The sequence below is a fragment of the Oncorhynchus masou genome, chromosome 6 (assembly GCF_036934945.1).
Source record: "Oncorhynchus masou masou isolate Uvic2021 chromosome 6, UVic_Omas_1.1, whole genome shotgun sequence".
In the NCBI taxonomy this organism is placed as follows: domain Eukaryota; kingdom Metazoa; phylum Chordata; class Actinopteri; order Salmoniformes; family Salmonidae; genus Oncorhynchus; species Oncorhynchus masou.
The window spans coordinates 74,506,303-74,525,135 of NC_088217.1; the positions used below are offsets into that span (position 1 = coordinate 74,506,303).

General features: G+C 43.5%; 3 protein-coding genes across 5 annotated transcripts in view; 1 reads left to right on the plus strand and 2 right to left on the minus strand.

The window, feature by feature from the left end:
• The window catches only part of LOC135542608 (sodium-driven chloride bicarbonate exchanger-like), a 39,902-nt gene extending 37,012 nt beyond the window's left edge, over nt 1-2,890 (plus strand). For all 3 annotated transcript variants that reach the window (XM_064969710.1, XM_064969707.1, XM_064969709.1), the window contains 2 exons: nt 154-192; nt 779-2,890. In XM_064969710.1, the coding sequence (XP_064825782.1) occupies nt 154-166 (13 nt within the window). In that variant the 3' untranslated portion in view covers nt 167-192; nt 779-2,890. The remainder of the gene's footprint in view (nt 1-153; nt 193-778) is intronic.
• A 118-nt stretch (nt 2,891-3,008) lies between these two features.
• LOC135542607 (adenylate cyclase type 10-like) lies at nt 3,009-15,161 on the minus strand. Its single transcript, XM_064969706.1, has 32 exons — nt 15,005-15,161; nt 14,750-14,854; nt 14,574-14,612; nt 14,323-14,466; nt 13,805-14,010; nt 13,608-13,698; nt 13,424-13,512; nt 12,999-13,190; nt 12,589-12,710; nt 12,128-12,204; nt 11,751-11,940; nt 11,487-11,542; nt 11,226-11,397; nt 10,763-10,955; nt 10,557-10,643; nt 10,158-10,438; nt 9,553-9,764; nt 9,269-9,400; nt 8,679-8,966; nt 8,209-8,517; nt 7,920-7,962; nt 7,607-7,820; nt 7,358-7,498; nt 7,080-7,246; nt 6,623-6,779; nt 5,823-6,027; nt 5,641-5,692; nt 5,406-5,521; nt 5,047-5,164; nt 4,555-4,750; nt 3,932-4,120; nt 3,009-3,300 (listed from the first exon to the last, which is right to left on the minus strand). The coding sequence occupies exons 1-32, from the start codon at nt 15,159-15,161 to the stop codon at nt 3,082-3,084; spliced, it is 4,959 nt and encodes a 1,652-aa protein (XP_064825778.1). The 3' UTR covers nt 3,009-3,081.
• Nucleotides 15,162-15,518: 357 nt separating this feature from the next.
• On the minus strand, nt 15,519-18,393 carry LOC135541197 (glucagon-2). Its single transcript, XM_064967304.1, has 6 exons — nt 18,310-18,393; nt 18,013-18,113; nt 17,604-17,759; nt 16,905-17,021; nt 16,168-16,311; nt 15,519-15,953 (listed from the first exon to the last, which is right to left on the minus strand). Exons 2-6 carry the CDS (start codon nt 18,105-18,107, stop codon nt 15,929-15,931), a joined length of 537 nt encoding a protein of 178 aa, XP_064823376.1. The 5' UTR covers nt 18,108-18,113; nt 18,310-18,393; the 3' UTR covers nt 15,519-15,928.
• Nucleotides 18,394-18,833: the final 440 nt, after the last annotated feature.

Sequence of the window (18,833 nt, forward strand, 5' to 3'; positions counted from 1 at the left end):
CCTGTTTTCTATTGTTCATGGTGTGAATACTGTAAAACATATATCATGTAGATATTAAAGGTGGATTTTGTCCTGCCCTTCGTTGTAGAGATATAGATGGTCATTAACTTCTATCTTGACTCCTATCCTTTCTCATTCCATTCCCATCATAAGCTCCCCTTCCTAACCTCTCAGAAGCTCATTATCCCAAAGGTAAGTGAATCCCAATCCTCAGTGGCATGGTGTTACATATCTTGTCCCTCCATTTTGGTTTTGTAGAACCAATGTGCAGTTTATCATTGTATGATGTGGAGGTGACAATATGAACGTGATGGTATTTTGTCGTGCAAGTGTGCCTGTAGTTTGAGTGTGGGACTTCAGTCTTAAGTACCCTGGAGCAACCTGTTATCTCTTGACCCATAAAGATCCACAGTAGAAACCACCAACTCAAAGTTGGCACTCAGGTCTAAACAAATGTCCCAAGGCGTCTCTCTTTGTTTTGAATGTTTCATGCTCACTGGTTTGGGGAATGTGAATGCATGCGTATGGTGGACAGACACACACACATACACACACATAGCATGTTCTGGTGTGGTTTGCCTCTGTGGTGGTTGGGGACAACTGCATCTCTAGGGTGGTTATGCATGATGGTAATAATACCCCAAGTCAATGGAGTGCGTGACACTTCTGCCATGCAGGGCTCCAATACACAATGCCATCCAGCTGGTCAGTTCAGTGGTATACTGTATGTAGTGTCTCCTCTAATGCTGTTTGTGACACATAGCCTTTTGTTTTCCAGTGGTTGCGAGAGAGGACAAAAGAGGAAGGACTCAAAGTTGGACAGAGAGACAAGTTTGTGATCCATACCGGCTTCGTCACCGTCCTGTAGAAAATAACTCCTAACGTGCCACACTCGACCACCTCTGAACTGTGCTGCACCATGCGTTCTCATCATGTAAGACTGTGTGTGTGTGCAACTCGTGTAAGTCTTTTAGAAACAGTGTTACCCTATGGAGGAACCAACAAACATTAACTGTGATTATTTTCTATGTATGTCAATGTATGGTGATACCAGCAACAGAGGAAGCAAGGAATTCATATTATTATGTCTATCTACCCGTGGGCCAATTTATTACAGATGTAAGATCTTAATTTGAGCAGGTTTGCTACAGCAGGAAAATAATCCTGAAGTAAGGATTATAATTAATGGACATTTTTGTAAGGGCTGAACATATTTTCATAAGGTAAAATCAAGTCTTACATTTTTACGTGGAAATTACAAAACTTCAGACGGCTTTTTAAACCGTAAATACACTACAGGTTTAGTATTTCTGCAACAGGGTGATCAAATTAAGATCCTACATCTGTCTCAACCAAATAGTTTTTAAAGCAACCTTACTTTTTAATGGAATCGTTTGTATTTTGTATGTTTTTTCTATTTTTTCAGCATAGTAATCCTTTAAAAAAAATCAATTACAGTATCCAACGAAAATCTTGTTCATGGAATAATCAATGTGTTTAGTTTTGTAATTTGACATCACTGTCGGGTCTCTGCACTTAACGATGCGAAAACAGTATACTGTATATGTATCAAATGAAAGTGTTAAATGTACACGTTTTTTTTCTTGAAATCTCATTTGTAAAATTTTCACTGCCATTTTCCAGAAGATTTGTTGATAGTATTCTTTCTCCATTACAGGCCAGTGTTATATTTCAGGCATTGGGGACCATTACATTCCAGTTAGCGTAGCAGCATAGCCCTGCCATTCTGTACCTATTGGGAATGTGATTCCTTTAGGGTTTTAACCATAGACTTTCAATGAACACCATGTAGTAATTTATAGGATCTCTGGTTTTAATGATCAAATTGTATTTGAAGTCGTTTGATGACCATGTATAGATACAGTGCCTTCAGAAAGTATTCACACCCCTTGACTTTTTCCACATTTTGTTGTTACAGCCTGAATTTAAAATGTAATTACATTTTGATTTTTTGGTCAGTGGCCTACAAACAATAACCCATAATGTCAAAGTGGAATTGTTTTTTGAAATTAACAAATTCATTCAAAATGAAAAGCTAAAATGTATTGACTCAGGGAGTTGAATACTTATCTAATCAAGATATATTACTGTATTTAAAAAAAATTGTTATTAATAGATTTGAATTTTACAATTAAATTCATTTTAATCCCACTTTGTAACACGAAATTTGGAAAAAGTCATGGGGTGTGAATACTTTCAAGAAGGCACTGTACCTGTGTGTTCCACGGGCATACAAATGTGTCTTACCGGCATATTGTTCCAGTCACCCTGTCGGTACGTTACGTGATATCTTCTCCTGCATTCCAGTTTGTTTGACACCTACAAAGTGATGTTGTGTTCTGATTCTGAACTACCAGTAACTGTATTTAAACACCTGCACAAAGGTGAATCAAACTTAGCAGTGTCTCTCTACAGGATGTTGTGGTTAATTGATAGAAATGCAATAATAGCTTTTTGAGAAAGGGCAAAATGTAATAAAGTGAAGACTCTTAACGATGTACTATACATAGTATATTTTATTCATGTGTAAAGTGTTACTAATATGTTACTAAAAACTTTGAATTTGGGGGTAAGTGAAAACTCATGGTTTTTATGTCGTTGACGTCTATCCCATTGTACTGTGTTGTTGATGGATTTTACTTATTAGAGAAATAAGAATGGATCAATATCAAATTTTGGCCACTTTACTTGTGGAAATCTGCCTTTTAAATTTAGTATTGATAGCTGAAGACAAGTTTATGTTTAAGAGTTTATCGACTCATCTGTGGAAAATGATCAATTCTGATATTTGTTGTTCTATTATAAATGTGATTTGTTATATGACATAAAGAGAGAGAAATGTCGGAAACAATAAAGTGACTGAAACATCCTTTCATTTGGTGAACGTTCATATCTTGGCCATCCACTTCTGATCGAGATGAAATGATACCAACACTCATTAACCCCTAACACATCACAGTTCAAAACCAAATCGCTAATGACCTTACTTCCTTCCTATCTGCTCCAATAGCTTTCCCTATATACAGTGTTCTCCACACTCTCAATAAAGGAACCGGGTCCCTATTCTTGGCCTTTGAGGAGCTGGGTGTCCTCTGCCTTTGGGGCGAGGTGCAGGCTGGAGTTGTCAGCCCAGATCTCGCCCCCAACACCCACTAGGGTGTAGCGGGTATGGGCCAGCTCCTCTGGGTCCATCCCCCTAGCCTCCTCCCAGCTGGGCATGGTCAAAGTGGAATCGAACCAGTTGCTGGTACTCTGCCTGAACACGCCGAACCACGAAATCTGAAGAGGTAGACAGAGAATATTCACAACATATTAGAAATGTCCTTAAATAAATAATACATACTAATACGCACTACGCTCTACTTGTGTAGGCTATCAAGGAGAAAATACATCTACTACAGTGGAGGCTGGTGTGGGGAGGACGGCTCATAATAATGGCTGGAATGGAGTAAATGGAATGGCATGATACACATAAACCAGGTGTTTGATACCAATCCAACCACTCCATTCCGGGCATTATTATGAGCCGTCCTCCCCTCACCAGCCTCCACTGGCTTGTACTACATGCTATACCTCGTGTAACTGCAGTCTTCTAAATGCATGTGGTTGAGGTTTCTGTTCTGTGTGTGTGATGACTGCATACACACCACAGGAGGTTGGTGGCACCTTAATTGGGGAGGACGGGCTCGTGGTAATGACTGGAGGAATAAGTGGAATGGTATCAAACATGGTTTCCAGGTGTCTGTCATTCCATTCGCTCCATTCCAGACATTATTATGAGCCGTCCCCCCCCTCAGCAGCCTCCTGTGAATACTCATTATACGGTGTGTGAGATGAGTCTTGCTTCCCATACATCCTGCCTGATTGTGTGTGAGTTTTGTCATCTCAGGCCCTTCCTCCAGTACTGTACCTGGTTCTGTGTGATCCAGCTCTCTTCCAGCTTGTTGCCGTGCTGCTGACACAGCTTTAAAGCCTTGTTGAGGATGGCGTTGGCCAGAGCCTCGTGGCCCGCCAGCACGTACATGTAAGCTCTGAGGTGCAGCACCCGGGGCAAGTACATCTTGCTGGTCGAGTACTTCCGGTTGAACTCTGTGAAGTGCTGCATAAGAAATACTATGGCTATTAGGACAGTTTCAGGGAAAACATTTATCATTTGGCTGTGTGAGTTTTCTAAAGGTACATTATACACAACTGTGTGTGTGGGGGCATGTGAAGGCATATGTGCGTGAGGGAGAGCTTGAGAGAAAGAAAGAGCGTCCTAATGTGAGTGTGTGTGAGCGTGTGCATAAACCTGTTCATGCATATATGTTAGTCATTTAGCAGACGCTCTTATCCAGAGCAATTATGATTAAGTGACTTGATCAATGGCACGACGGCAGATTTTTCAACTAGTCGACTTGGGGATTCGAACCAGCAACCTTTCGGTTTCTGGCCCAACGCTCTTAATCGCTAGGCTACCTGTCGCTAGGCTACCTGTCGCTTGGCTACCTGTCACTTGGCTACCCGTCACTTGGCTACCCGTCGCTAGGCTACCTTCTGTGTGCTCTGGTAGATGGCTTTGATGTGTTGGTTGTGCTCCACCAGGGCCTTTCTGAACAGCAGCACATGGCACTCCAGGAACATGACCACGCCGTTGATGGAGTGGATGGATGAGGGAGCCTGTCGGGTCACTCCACAGGCCTTGGTGTAGAAGAAACAGGCCTTCTCCCACTCACACAGACGGGCATACCTAGGCCGAACGGGACACACGGACACACACACACACACACACACACACACACACACACACACACACACACACACACACACACACACACACACACACACACACACACACACACACACACACACAGACAGCAAAGATAGTAGGGTGGACTAGAGTATAGCTTAGGGCTGCATTTTGAAAGGCACAACATTGTAGAACGTTCAGCTAGAAATATGTTATGTAGAACAGAAATGCCTCTCTGGTAAGTAGAGAAAGAATCATGTGCGCTCTACTCATTACACTTCTATCAGTCCACTGACCACAGAGCCAGAGCAGAGTAGAGGTTCATCATCAGACTCTTGTCAGCCACCAGGTTAGGGTCTGACTGGGACTCCTCCACAAAGGTGTAGCACTCCTCAAACGGACGGAAGGCAAAGCCTGGAACACACACCATGAGACCCAACCTATGCTAGTGGTCCTCTGTAGCTCAGTTAGTAGAGCACGGAGCTCGCAACGGCGGTTCGATTCCCAGGACCAACCAAATGTAAAATGTATGCACGCATGACTAAGTCACTGTGGGTAAAAACTAAATGGCATTTATAATTATTATCCATTAGTTCATTAACTAAGATATGTCACGTGGAGATGGTGTCCCACAGTGATGGAATATCCAACTTGCCTGAGTAGAGCAGGAAGTCAAAGCAGCCTGCATAGAACCAGCCTTTAGCCGTGCTGATGCGGGTCCTGTTTCCCAGGTACTCCAGACTCTGCATCAGCTGGACACACTCCTCATACCTGGGTATCATAGTACTCAACAGTAGGTAAGGTACACATCCCAGTAAAAGAAACAAGTAGAAGTAGTGCTTCACCTCTGTGTGAGGAGGAGGGGTGTGTGAAGGACAGAGATCACCAACATGTCCAGGCCCCGGCGGTTCGTCAGCTTGCTGATCTGCTCTGCTCGGAGACCTGACAAGTAGAACTACTTTCAATACAGAAATGTTTTTGCTATTTATTTCTTCTCCGTCTGTCTCGCTTGCTTGCTTGCTTACACACTTATTTGTTTAAACCGAACACACACATCCACTCGTCTCCTCACCATACTGGATGGAGTCGTGCAGGGCTCCGGAGCAGAGCTTGACGATGGAGAGGGAGCGTATGAAGTAGCTGGTGAGGATCAGGCCCTCCATGCAGTCAGGCAGCTCAACACAGGTTCCACACAGCATCCTCTCATAGATCTTACACCGGTCGTCCTGGCCATTCAGCTGACAATACTGGAGGTAGTCGATGCACGAGAAGATGATCTATAGACAGAGGTGGTGTGTCTGCGAGTGAGAGGGATGTGGAAGAGTGTAGGGGTGAATGTATACCAGGGTTCCCCAACTGGCAGCCCGCGGGTGCTTTTATTTGCCCCCGAACCCCCCGTTTTATGAGCAAAAAAAAATATGTTATTGACAGACTAAAAACACCAGGAAATCAGGCTGCAAGTGATTTTAATTTAAGAAGTCTGTTCCCAAGTATTCCCACTCATTATGAGTTTGATCCTATACAAATGTGAGCAAGGTTTGAAATGATGTTTTAGTCAATGGGATTCTTATGGTCAATTTACAGTCTACAAATGATTTGTAATTATGTTCCGGCCCCCTGACCATCCGCTCCAGAAAAGCATTGTCCCGCGGCTGAATCTAGTTGACGATCCCTGCTGTATACTCTCTTAAGGATGGAAGACTTAGACAATGTCAGATCATCTGTATTTCCTGATGAATCAATCTCTGAACAGTGTCTCTCTTTCTCCCCCCTCTGCCTCTCAACACACTGAGCCACGTTGTGTTTGAGATTTCCACTGACCGAACAACCCCCCCCCCTGTAAAAAACAGAGAAGCAGAGTAAACAATCCACCTTGGTCTCCTCTGCACTCTTCTGGGCTGAGTTCATCTCCATAGTGATGGCCAGCGATGCGTTGAGCATGTTCTTGGGAGCTCTCCTCATGCAGCCGATCTGCCACATGTACGACAGACAGCAGATCTGCTCGTGGAGGAACGCCAGCTTCTTCTCTCTTTGGACACCAAGACAACAACAATAACAACAACAACAAAACCTTTAAAAAGTGGAGCATGCACACGATTGTAAGATCCACTCAATTGATGGTGGAGCGCCTACATCACCACTGTGCTAGAGTTTACCTTTATAAAACTTTTTTACTGTTTGAGTTGAATGCAGATAAATGACTTAATTGTAGGTTGCGCTATGTTGTAGTATTTTGTCGTCAATAAACGGCAAATAGTTGATATTATAGTGCTTGCTGTATATAAAATTGGTTTCATCTTTATAGGGGCTTGTTGAACATAGAACACACCCAGGGTTGTCAGGGTTCTTGAATCTGTAGCACAGACTCTTCATCTTCTCACAGACGTACTTCAGGGACATGGCCACGCGGTTCGTAGGGAGACGTCTGTTCAGGAGCCGTAGGGCGCTGGAAAACATGCTCTCAGCCTCCTCCATTTGGCCTGTGTTGTACAACACCTAAATGTACAACAAACTATACACTTTAGTTTGAGAAAAACACTATTTTGTATACATTCAAATCGTCCTTATCCTTTGAGATCATAAATATCATTTCAGTTGAACTGTTACCTCTCCTCTGAGACGGAAAATACAGGCTCTCTCAAAGTTGTTGATTTTCACTTTGACTTTCGGGTCGGCAGTCTCAAAGGCTGGCTTGCCCACTTTCAGATTATCCAGTATGATCTTGGCTTCGTTTAAATAGGACAGGGCCTGTGAGTGAGTGAGTGAGTGAGTGAGTGAGTGAGTGAGTGAGTGAGTGAGAGAATTTCTGTATGAGCATGAACAGATCAGAAAAAAGTGTAATGGACACACACACACCTTGAGGTTGTTGGAGAGGTAAGCCGATGCTGCGGCGGTCTCTAGCAGGTAATAAAAGGTTTTGGGCACGTCGCCCACGCCTGTGCAGTGGCGCACCATGGGGCACAGCACACACTCCGTCACCTGGGCACACCTACACTTCCTGGTTCTGTCCACTGTGGTGTTGAACTCATTCACCATAGAATCTAGTTTCAACAAGAACTCGTCCTCCTCACTGACACACGCAAACACACATATACATTTGTTATGGAATCAGCCCACTTGTATTACTGGCCAGCTGATCTGGGACCAGAGGTAGAATATAAAACCTTACCTGTTGGGATGCAAAGGGCTGACCTGGTTCAGTTGTATAGTCTCTGAGAAGTGGAGAGGAGAACAACACCAACAGCACACGTCAAATCAACCCTCAATGGTTACTTAGATCAGTTGGTTACAGCGTCACTAGTGTCAATCTGCATGAGCGTGCGTGTGAAGTGTTTGTGTGTGTGTGTGTGTTTGGCCGAGCATGAGTGTTTGCGTCTGTCTCTCAGGGAGTGCTTGTGTGCGTTTTCTCAGCTTGCGTGTGCTTCTCTAGCGGAGAGGTCAGTGGGTCCATCACTCACCCTTGGGGAGCCCCAGTGTACTTTGGCCCAGGAACAGGGCCTCCCCAGACTCTTGTACGTTGAGCAAACTCGGGTGGATCTCGATCAGGTTGTTCCCTATTGCCGCCTTGTGGCCGAAGATGAACTCGGCAATGCCACAGTCCCTGCAGCGGTGGGCCTGCTTGAGGAGGTAGCTGGCACACTTCTGGTGGATCTCTCTCTTCTGCTCCTTCAGCCACAGGTCGTAGGCCGTCTCCTTGACCAGGGCCGTACAGAAACGCATCACCCTGCAGCGCCACGCGCCGTCCACAGACGCCTTGCCTGACACTTCTGAGAGGGGGGGGGGGTGAAGGAGGAAGGGTGAGAGAAATATACATGAGAGTGGGAGATAGATTTGGGGGGAGGAAGGTAGAGAGTCAGAGGGGAGACAGAGAGAGGTAGAGAGAGTGAAAGTTTTCCTTGTCTGCGCGAGCCTCAGCTCCACTACTGACCTTCACGGACATCTTCTTGGCTGTCCTGGACACAGTAGCAGTTGAGTGCATCCCAGCACTCTGACTCTTTGGTGAGTTGCTGGGTGAACTGCTTGGGCTTGGAGCCGCACTCAAACGTGCCCGACTTGAACAGGGAGGTGAGCGACAGGTTGAGCTTGTCGGGGTTTTCTGACTCTGGCAGGATGTTGATGAGCATCTGCGTGGTGATGGTTTGGCCAATGATGGCAGCACACTTCACCACCATCTGGTCGGCCGGCTGCAGGTGGTCTAGGTGGGCCAGGGCCATGCCTGAATAGAATTCCCTTTAATTAGTAGATTGGTTGGTTGAGAATGGAGCTTACAACGGCAGAATAGCAGGTTCGATTCCCGGGACCACCCATATGTAAAATGTATGCATGCATGACAAAGTCGCTTTGGATAAAAGTGTCAGCTAAATGGAACTTATTATTAGTAGGCCAATAGACATGCCTGAACAGAAAACATCCTTAATGATTTTAGTGTTTTATTTATGAGTCATTTCTATCAAATAAGACTAATGAGATGAGGTTGCATTGTGTTTGGGGGCAGAATGCAGGAACCCTGTACCACACCTTTCAATGTCAGAGGGATGGGAACTTCGTGGAATTTGGCAGCTTCTCCGACAAAACAGACCAAAGCACGGTCAACAAAATGGTCCAGGGCTGTGATCTTGCGGGATTTCAACATGGATGCCTTGGGTGGACCTGCAACATTACAGTGTTTCACAAACAAGGGTGTTGATTGGCTGGGAAACCTGCCACTCATATATTCTCAGCCAATAGGTCTGTCCGTTTCACAGACAAGGCCGGGAGACCTCCCACTCAGACATTTTCAGCCAACAGATACATCTTCCTACCCAGCGCTCCGGCCCTGGCGTCCTCCTCTTGCCCCACCTGGCTGGGTTTGGAGCAGTGTACCACCAGGGTGGGCTCAGGGAACAGGATGTCTACGTCTTTAGCCTCATCCTCCCCCTCCACCTCCTCGATCACGATCAGATTTCCCAGATACAGACTCTTCAAGAGCTCCTCACAGTAGTATGGAACTCCATGGCTTCTCTCCACCAGGAACCTATAAAACAGATGACACTTTTAATTGATACATGGCATGTTTTCATGAGGTAACTCTGGCTTCTTCTGTGAGATATTCATGTACTGAGACAATGACAGCCTTAGAATGAGTCTTAAAAAAATTGCTATACAGTCGACAAGCCAATTCAAAAATGTACATTCAAATAAATGACTTTTTACTTCCTCTGGAATTCAATGCTTCAGTTGTCTTTGAGGGGTCAAAGGTCAAATTGGGGTGCTTATATTTGTCCTGTTTCACTGTATGTACAAGTGGGTAACCTGAACGTGTGTGAGGTGTGAAACTCCCAACTCCCCCCCGAGACACCCTCGGCAAGTCGATATGTGTAACGTATGTATATTAACACAGTGTGTGTGTGTGTTCGTGTACACGTACAGCTCCACCTCGCTAGGGATGCGGACCACCCCCAGGATCTGGCAGGCTAGCTGGGCGATGACGGGGGGCTCCAACCCAGGCAGGTTAAGGTAGAGGGTCCGGGGGTCCTTGATGATGCGGCTAAGCTCCGAGAAGGGCCCGCTCTGACTGGTGTGTGGGAGAAGGGCCATACACACCAGAACCGAGGCTTTTTCACATGCTTCGAGCAGGAAGGTCAATGAGGATCGATCCACAAAGTGAGCCTGGTCCAACACGTACACGCACGGCTCGTCCTCAGCAAACTGGACAGCCCACACACACGTAGTTATTACGAATCAATTGAATTCTAAGTAATCAAACAATCAATTCTCCACCTAAGTCGTGTTGTTACATCATCCACGTTATTTTCTTCTACATTACCTTGCAAAACAACTCCAGAAAGTATTTCCTCATCTTCTTGTTCTTCGTTTGACTGTCCATGAGTGACACATCCTTCGACACAGGAAACTAAAAGCATAGAACAGATCTTACAGAAAAGACCCACCTACCCTCGTTAGCTATTACGAAAACAGAATAAGAACTTTTAGAAAAGCAACAGTTCAGGGACCTGTTAGTCAAGGACCTACCTTGACTAACAGGATATCATTGAGAAGGCAGAGGTTCTGCCTCATCTTTGGGTCTAGGATCTTGGAGAGGAGGACTCTCTCTCGCTCTGCGTAGCTCTTACAGTTCTGAACTGACATGACGATGGCCAGTAGGGTCTGGAGGGCGTAGTTGGACTGCTTGATGTCCGTCTTGGCCAGCTCAAAAGAGATCACTCTGAAAGAAAGGAGAGAAGAAATGCTTTCCAATCCCCTATTGTTGATGTCTATTTTTCTTTGTCACTCCTGGAGTTGACTTACAATGAAATTAAATGACCACGGCTTGGGATACAGCACATATCTGTTTGTATTATCAACTAGCCTGGTGTCAGATCTGTTTGTGCATTTGGCATGACAATGACCATCGTAGTTGCCAAGACCTGAGCTGGGACCAGGCTAACTAACCAGGCTGATCTGTGACCAGGCTAAACTAACAGCTAGCACTGACCTGACTCCCTCCTTGGCTGTTCTGTATACCACCTCAGCCAGCAGGCGGCTCTTGCCATAGCCGATAGGTCCCTCGTAAATCAAAACATTGTTGTAGTTCTTGTGACCTGCAGCCCTGGCCTCCAAGAACCCCTTCAGCATGCTGGAGTACACTTCAATTTCTTTCTCTCGGCCTAGGGAGCATTTGAGCGCAACATTATCATTCAAATCAATGTGATCTTCCACGATGAATGCATAATCGTCAATACTTGAGAAAACTCACCCAAAAGAGGATATCCCTCCTCTCTCTCAATGGACATAGGTGCTTTACCAACAGTTCTGGAGATAAGATTTTGTTTTATAAGCATGTATGAACCTTTATAATTTCTTATTACAATGTCTCATTATGTAGCTTTTCAATACAAGAAAGCCACGACAATACACGTAATTATCTAACATGACAATAGTACAGTCCTCAATATGAAAGTGAGTACCAGTCAAGAGTTAATGGAGTATAAATGATGTTGGTCACATCAGATGGTCGTACATCTGCTGTTTATTGGCCATGAACTGATAAAGGACTCCAGGGTTCTTGACTCCCTTCATGGCTTTCTTGGGCAGTTCGTTAAAATAAAACGCGGGCAGTTTTGAGTAGTAGCAAGTCTCGCTGTCACATGACACCACCCCGGGGTAGTGCATCATCAGCCGTGCCGCCAGGTTCACCTTACGACCAATCACTAACGGCAAAGGACAGAGATAGAAATCAAAGTGCATAGGTCAAACTGGTCAAAATCTGAACATAATAGTTATGTGAGTTAAAAAAAAAAAAATATATAAAAGAGTCTACAACAAGTTATAGTAAGGTGGCAGTGGCAAAGCACAGTTCCAGCTGAGAGTTCAAGAGGATGTCAAGGTGGATTGTACCTGTGTATTCATGCCTCACTGGATGTCCTACTACACCACAGAACACTGGACCTGTGGTTACTCCAACAGAGACAGTCCTGTTGGACAACATTGGACCTTTTGTTAACTACTACTACTAATACAACATATTGCCCTCAAGTGTAATACAAATGTAGGATCTTAATTTGAGCCAGTTTTCTAGAGCAGGAAAATAGTCCTGTAGCAAAAGAAAATGTGAATTATTATGTGAATTATAAATCATGGTCATTTTTGTAGTTTATACATTTTTCGTAAGGGAAAATCAAGTGTAATTACAAACTTCAGAAGCCTTTTTAAACCTCCAATACACTACAAGTTCAACATGTCCTGCATTGCAGGGAAATGATCCTGCAACAGGGTGATAAAATTAAAATCCTACATCTGTAGCTTGATAAAAATTAAAGGCATGTGGTCTTAGAATATTAGGATCAAATGGGACTTACTTGAGGCTGCGGATCTCTTTCTGGCAAAGGTCATGTACTCCATAGGCAGCCTGTAAGGCGTGGGCACTCTCATCCTCCCGCTTGTCCCCAGGGAGCCCAAACAGACAGAGGAAAGTACAGCCCTGCAACAAATTCCTTGTTATTTAAAAACATACAACGGGTTTGACTGAAGAAGAAAGTATTGGTGAGTGCACCCATTGTTTCTGTTTCTGGTTAATTGTGTTTGTAGTTTTTCTCATTGCCACCGGGAACAGAGGGTTGTTTTCATTTGTTCACACCGTACCAAAACATTTTGCATTTCTTATTGGACAAGTTCAGGTTAGTCCCTCCCTGTTTCAGCCTGTTTACGTTCATTTGGTTCCTACTGAATAAACCCCCAGGATTCCACCTTGAACAAACCACTAACTGACCTTGTCGAACATGAACACTTTATTGACCCTCCCGTGGTGCTCGACTATCTGGTGACCGATGCCAATGGCAGCCTGGTGGATGGTCTTACACTGCTCCTGGTCACTCTCTCCTCCCTTGAACTGCATGTTGACAAACACTATGGTGGCCGGACGCATCTCAGAAAGATACTCCAGAGGCTGGTCGTCATCTATCTAACGAGGGAGGAGAGGTCAGAATAGAAAACCATGGCTACGTTCCAGTGACCGTACTAACATACTTAGTAGAATGTTTAGCTCAATATATTTCTTAATTCTAGGTAAGTAGTAGTGTGGACATTAAAACAGAGCCTACATTTATACATTCACAAATAGTGATTCTGATTTGGGGAAAAACTGACAACTTTTGCTATTGTACAGAAAGAGGACGGTAGTAGGTAGGTTCTTACCTTCTGCAAAACCGTTTTCATGATGTACTTCCTTAAAGTTTTCTCAAGCTCGGCGTTTGGCATCAGTCGAGATGCTCTCCTCACACAATCTGTAGACCAAAAAAAGGTCTGGTTATGATGTTACAACACAACCGTGCAAGTAGAAATATCACAGGCAGATATCTAGCTACTCTCGTTACGGTACCTCTTGTCACTTTTTCATGCTCTACAGACATTCCTATTGAATCCTGGTACTTCTCAACAGAGAAACTGGGCTCTCTCTTGATGTATCGCACCTGCATTGAACGACAACCATTTACATATAGTAATCTAGAAACCACCTGCCTGCTTGAAACGGCATTCATCATAAATGTATCCATCCATCCACAAACACACACACACCTTCACGGCTCTCTCGTTCTCTATGGGGTCAATGGCAATGTTGTCCCTCTCACATAGTTCCCAGGCGTTAGGTGACAAGATGATTGTGCTGGCCACCGCCAAACCCTCTGCCAGCCGCACCTCGTCTACCGCCCGGCCAATCACCACAAAGTACTGACTGATCTCGTCTCCTACGATCACCTTGGAGAGCTTCCCAGCAGATATACCTTGGGACAGCAGAGGAGAAAGGGTATCATATTTGAGGTTCTAGTTGCCTATAAAGTCAAGTGTAACCGGATAATAAGGGCACAAATTCACAAAGAGTAGAGTACTGATCTAGGATCAGGTCCCCCTCATTCAAATCAAAAATCAAATCAAATGTTATATTTAGCAGATGTTATTGCAGGTGCAGCGAAATGCATGTGTTCCTTATGATTTAAAAGGAAAAACTGATCCTAGATCTGCACTCTTTGTGAAAACAGGCACTGGTGTTATAGCACAAACATGTCTCTCGGCCTGTAGGAGACTCGGACAAGCACCTATTTTAACTTTTAGCTGACAGCCCACTTCCGTCTCCCGGACTCCACACTGGTCCTGGATGTTGAGGCTGCATTTGACTACCAGGGAGATTACTTCACTGAGCTGGACTCTCTCCACAGTCCATAGAGCCAAGATGGCATCGCCTGTGATTAAAAGTTGTTTGGCCATGAAGAGTTGACGAGCACTGTAGCTCGGAATTGTGATCACGGTGAATCTGTGTCTAAAAGCTGAGAGGGAAGCCTATTGTTACCTGCATAATTCAGAATATCTCCCCCAGCATCAAGGATATCTGAAATACAGGCAACAAAGCATTGTTTGATAATATTATTTTTTAGACTAACTTATTCTAAGTTAAGTTAACTAACGGTACATCACGTTAGATTGATATTGTATTGCTTTAACTTAATAAAACCATCTCTAACTTACGACTGACTATTTCCCCAATGTAGCTGTTGAGCGTGCGTGTCAACTCGTCTGCTCCATAGCCTTTCTTGCTACTCAAACTGAATTTCTCAGTCAGATTAGTGAAGCCTAAAAAATATACAAAATGGATTAGTTAACTTCCAGCTAGTGGGTTAGCAAACGTTAGCTAGCTAGCTTCTAAACGTAGATCGAAAGGGAATTCCAGCTCATGTTAGCTAGCGAGATAGCTAATGTAGCTTGCTACTGAGATTAGCTTGCCTGAGACATCCGCGAAGAGAAGGACTCCATGAAAGTTCTCTGCGTAGGGGATATCGTTGGTGAGGGTGCTGTAGACAACAAGATCAGGTACATGGGCAGCTATTTTGCTTATTTTGTACGAGTCCTCTATCTCACCCTCTCCCTTTATCCAACCCATTTTAGCTGTAGTTTAGGGGCATCATGTTTTTCCGTTGAGCGAATCTGAACGGTCGTTTTTTCCCGTGAACGTTCTAGAATTCAACTGTTCACTACAAACTGGTTCACCAATTCAAAAACAAGTAGCTATGAAAAGTATTTTTTTAATAACTCAACGTTACTTGAATGCCATGCATTTCGGTTTCAGAACCATGGACAGAGCTTCTTTGAGACGCAAAACCACAGCTTCTCAACTCTAGTCTAGTACATAAACTACGATCATTGGCACAACAGTTGAATGTCAGCACCATGAAGTGAAATAGTTTGGGATTCCATTGGTATGGATGGATGCATGGCTAGTCAAAAACAGTACAGCAAACACAATGAAAGAGTTTAATTTTGCAGAGCAGGTTTTGATACATATAGAATAAAAAACCTAATTCACACAAATGTTACCAGATAATTTTGCACATTATATCTGAGTTTTTACCATGTTCCCTTTTTTTCAACATTACAAATATAGAAAATAATGTTAATTTATAGAAAAATATTTGTATAATTTGACAACTGATGCATAAATGCACCACAAAGTTAAGGAAGAATACATTATCTGTTTTTTTTTATCACATAATGTAGAGTAAACAATGTAAGTATTTCCAACATTGTATCAATGTTACAACAATGCTAAGCAGTATGGCTTTTTAGTATGGCTTTCAGTTTTTGTCAAGGCTTATCCTTTGTAGCACAGTATCCAAGTTTCTCTTGAACAAGGAAGCGTTTTGTCTTCTTTCAATGATCTTCTTGACGTTTGTTACTGAAATAAACAATAAACAAAATTATCAAACTGTGACACCGTACAGTAACACAGTTTAGTGTGTGAGAGTGAGATACAGAGAAAAAGAGTGTGACAACAATAAATTATTGATCAAAATGGCACCAAATTCACTCGTTTTAATCGGAGCCCCAGTGCACAATAACGGCAGTAGGGTCCCATTTCATACAGCTTCTGGTTGTGTTCTGATGTTTACCTTTTCCCTGAGGGTTTGGAGGTCATGACCCAGAGTAAATACTCTTTGGCAGCCAAGCTGTCTAGGACCTTGTTAACGTCGCTGGTGAAGCTCCCATCTACATGTCTTCTGCTCATTGGGCCATTCATGCTCTCCTCTGCAGATCTAGGTACAGCACACAAGATAACACACCCTTGTCAGTGGTTCCAAACACAATACTTCCACACACAGTACTTGCACACACAATACTTCCATACAAAATACTTCCACACTCAACACTTCCACACACAATACTTCTGTACATGATTACCAACCAGGTTGGGCTCAACTTTTAGTCGGCCGAACACATTTTCTTCAGGAAATGTACCCTTTTCTAGTTGCGCCTTATGACTATTGGATGATTTCTAAAGTAGTGATCTGTAGCTGTAGTCATTCATTGTGCATTAGAGGACACCTTGGCTCCCTGAACAGGTGTTTGTGCACACAGTAACTGTGTAATATGCTCTCTTCCAACCCAGTCAATACAGCCATCCGAGGGGCAAATATCAATAAATGTATCAATAAATGCAGAGCATAGTTTCATGGGATTTATTGGGCACGACCACATAAAATGTCAACACAGGCCTTAAGAAAGCAGAAAGCGACGGTGTGGCAATGGATCAATTAGCTAAGGAGTTGATTCTCTTTTCTCTCTCTCTTCTTCTCGCGTTAGACATGACACACAAGAGGTTGGTACTGTAGGGTGAAGGGAAGCCTACTCTCGTCTGGCCGGTCCTGATTTGAGCCAGGAAACAAAGTCCTTGGCCGCCTGGTCCTGTAGGTAGGTGCTCACGTCGCTGGTGTAGGTCCCATCGGCATGGCGTTTGGATGGAGCACTAGATGGAGGTAGAGAGGAAATGGTGTGATGGACACAAAACTCCACTCAACCAATGATAGTACTGTGAAATCATTCTGGCTCAGCTAAAAATGGCCTCTGAGTTCTTATAACTGTGTTTCACTAACTTTGCTAGTAAAACATTCAAATATTGTATTTTAAGTGTATGTATTAATACACAAGTTGAGGATAAGTTGATAATGAAAATGGATGGGTGGTATTAGTTTCAAAGTGATGAGTAGTGTTAATGGCGTCATGTTACTTTGTTTGACTTGGAAAGACTGTGTATATGAATACGTTGCTCAGTACTATCCTTTCTCTGTATGTATAAACAATACCATAATATACATGGTGCTTTAGACATGTGTTTTTGGGATGAAGTTTACATCTGTAATTTCTCCATCCAAATCTTTGATTGTTCATCTCAAGATATGCCGTATTCGTCACATTAAAAGTTGAATAAAAAAAAAACAGAACTGTTCTTGTTCTCATTATGAGAAATATCTTATTATTTCTCGACCCCACAGTATAATATCAGTCATGAGCCTAGAAATATATAATATTACTCTGATGAAACACTCACCCACTCCTCTTGGAGTTCATAAGCCATTGAAGAAAGTCCCGAGCCATCCTTTCTTCCTGGTATTTACTGTAGTAGTTAGAGAAGGTTCCCTCGGAATGTCTCTTCATGTTAGGCACGCCCCTCAAATCCTCCAATAGTGAGTCTGCTGTCTCTAAGCTGCAGGAGAAGAATAATCTTTCATGCTGAAATTATGCTGATAGATGCCTCATTATAGTCTAATTATGATTAACAGTTGCTGTTGGATACATGTACATTATGTGTTAAACACTAGTCATTCCGTCAGTGTTATACGTTGATACTGTACATTTTTTTCTCTGATATGTTCAGAAAATATTTGTTAAAATATCCCAAGGAAAATTGTGATCAACCCCCCCCCCCTCATGGAAAATATAAATGTTTTGAGCTGAACCTTGAGCTGTCCTCAGCCTCTTGCAGAGGAACTTGCCAACTGCTCTGTACGATGACCAGGAGGAGAACACCAGCCAGGGAGTGGATGCCAAACATTGTGACCTGCAGACAGAACTACAATTGAGTAACTTAGCCGAAGACAGTCATGTCCATTTTACATTGACAAGCAAAAGGCTCCGTATCAATCATACAACCATTGACAAAATCAAAGGTTTTGTTCACAATGGAAAAACTCATACAGTTTTGAAACAGATTTTCCTAAATCAATTAAGACGTGTCCTGGATGCAAGAAACTCACCGGTTCCTGTTAATATGCGGGTAGATGAGAAGAAATGTGTGTCTGAGAGAGAGTGAGATCCTCTTCTTCAGTCCTGGTTCCTTGTGGTTGTATCTTGTTGACCTGACTGGCTGTGGGGGTCTTATATAGCATGGCCATGAGGCCAGGTCTGCTCCGGTGGCCCAATCCTCCCACTCTCCCACTCTGTTACACCCATTTGTTACTCTCAATCCATTACACATAGGGCCCCGTTTGGTTGCATTGGATTAACTCGCAATGTTTAAAATGGAAGATGTGGCATTATCCATGCGAGAAAACAGCTGTCACTTAGGTGTAGAAATCAAACAAGATGACATCCTGTCAAATAGTGTGTGTGTGTGTGTGTGTGTGTGTGTGTGTGTTTACTGTAAATGGGAAGCTGAGTCAGTGTTTGTGGATTTTATTAACTATGATAGAATCAGAGGTGGAAAATATTTTTGGGGTGTTTATACAGTACCAGTCAAAGGTTTGGACACACCTACCCATACAAGGGTTTTTCTTTATTT

Coding starts and splice junctions, on each gene's coding strand:
- LOC135542607 (XM_064969706.1), bottom strand. CDS start 15,161: ATGGGTTGGATAAAGGGAGAGGGTGAGATAGAGGACTCGTACAAAATA. Junction 9,765..10,157: donor ATCCCTAGCGAGGTGGAGCT/GTACGTGTACAC, acceptor TCTGTTTTATAG/GTTCCTGGTGGAGAGAAGCC. Junction 5,165..5,405: donor TGACTTCCTGCTCTACTCAG/GCAAGTTGGATA, acceptor TGTGTGTTCCAG/GCTTTGCCTTCCGTCCGTTT.
- LOC135541197 (XM_064967304.1), bottom strand. CDS start 18,107: ATGTTTGGCATCCACTCCCTGGCTGGTGTTCTCCTCCTGGTCATCGTA. Junction 17,022..17,603: donor ATGAACTCCAAGAGGAGTGG/GTGAGTGTTTCA, acceptor ACCTCCATCTAG/TGCTCCATCCAAACGCCATG. Junction 15,954..16,167: donor TCCAAACCCTCAGGGAAAAG/GTAAACATCAGA, acceptor TGTTTATTTCAG/TAACAAACGTCAAGAAGATC.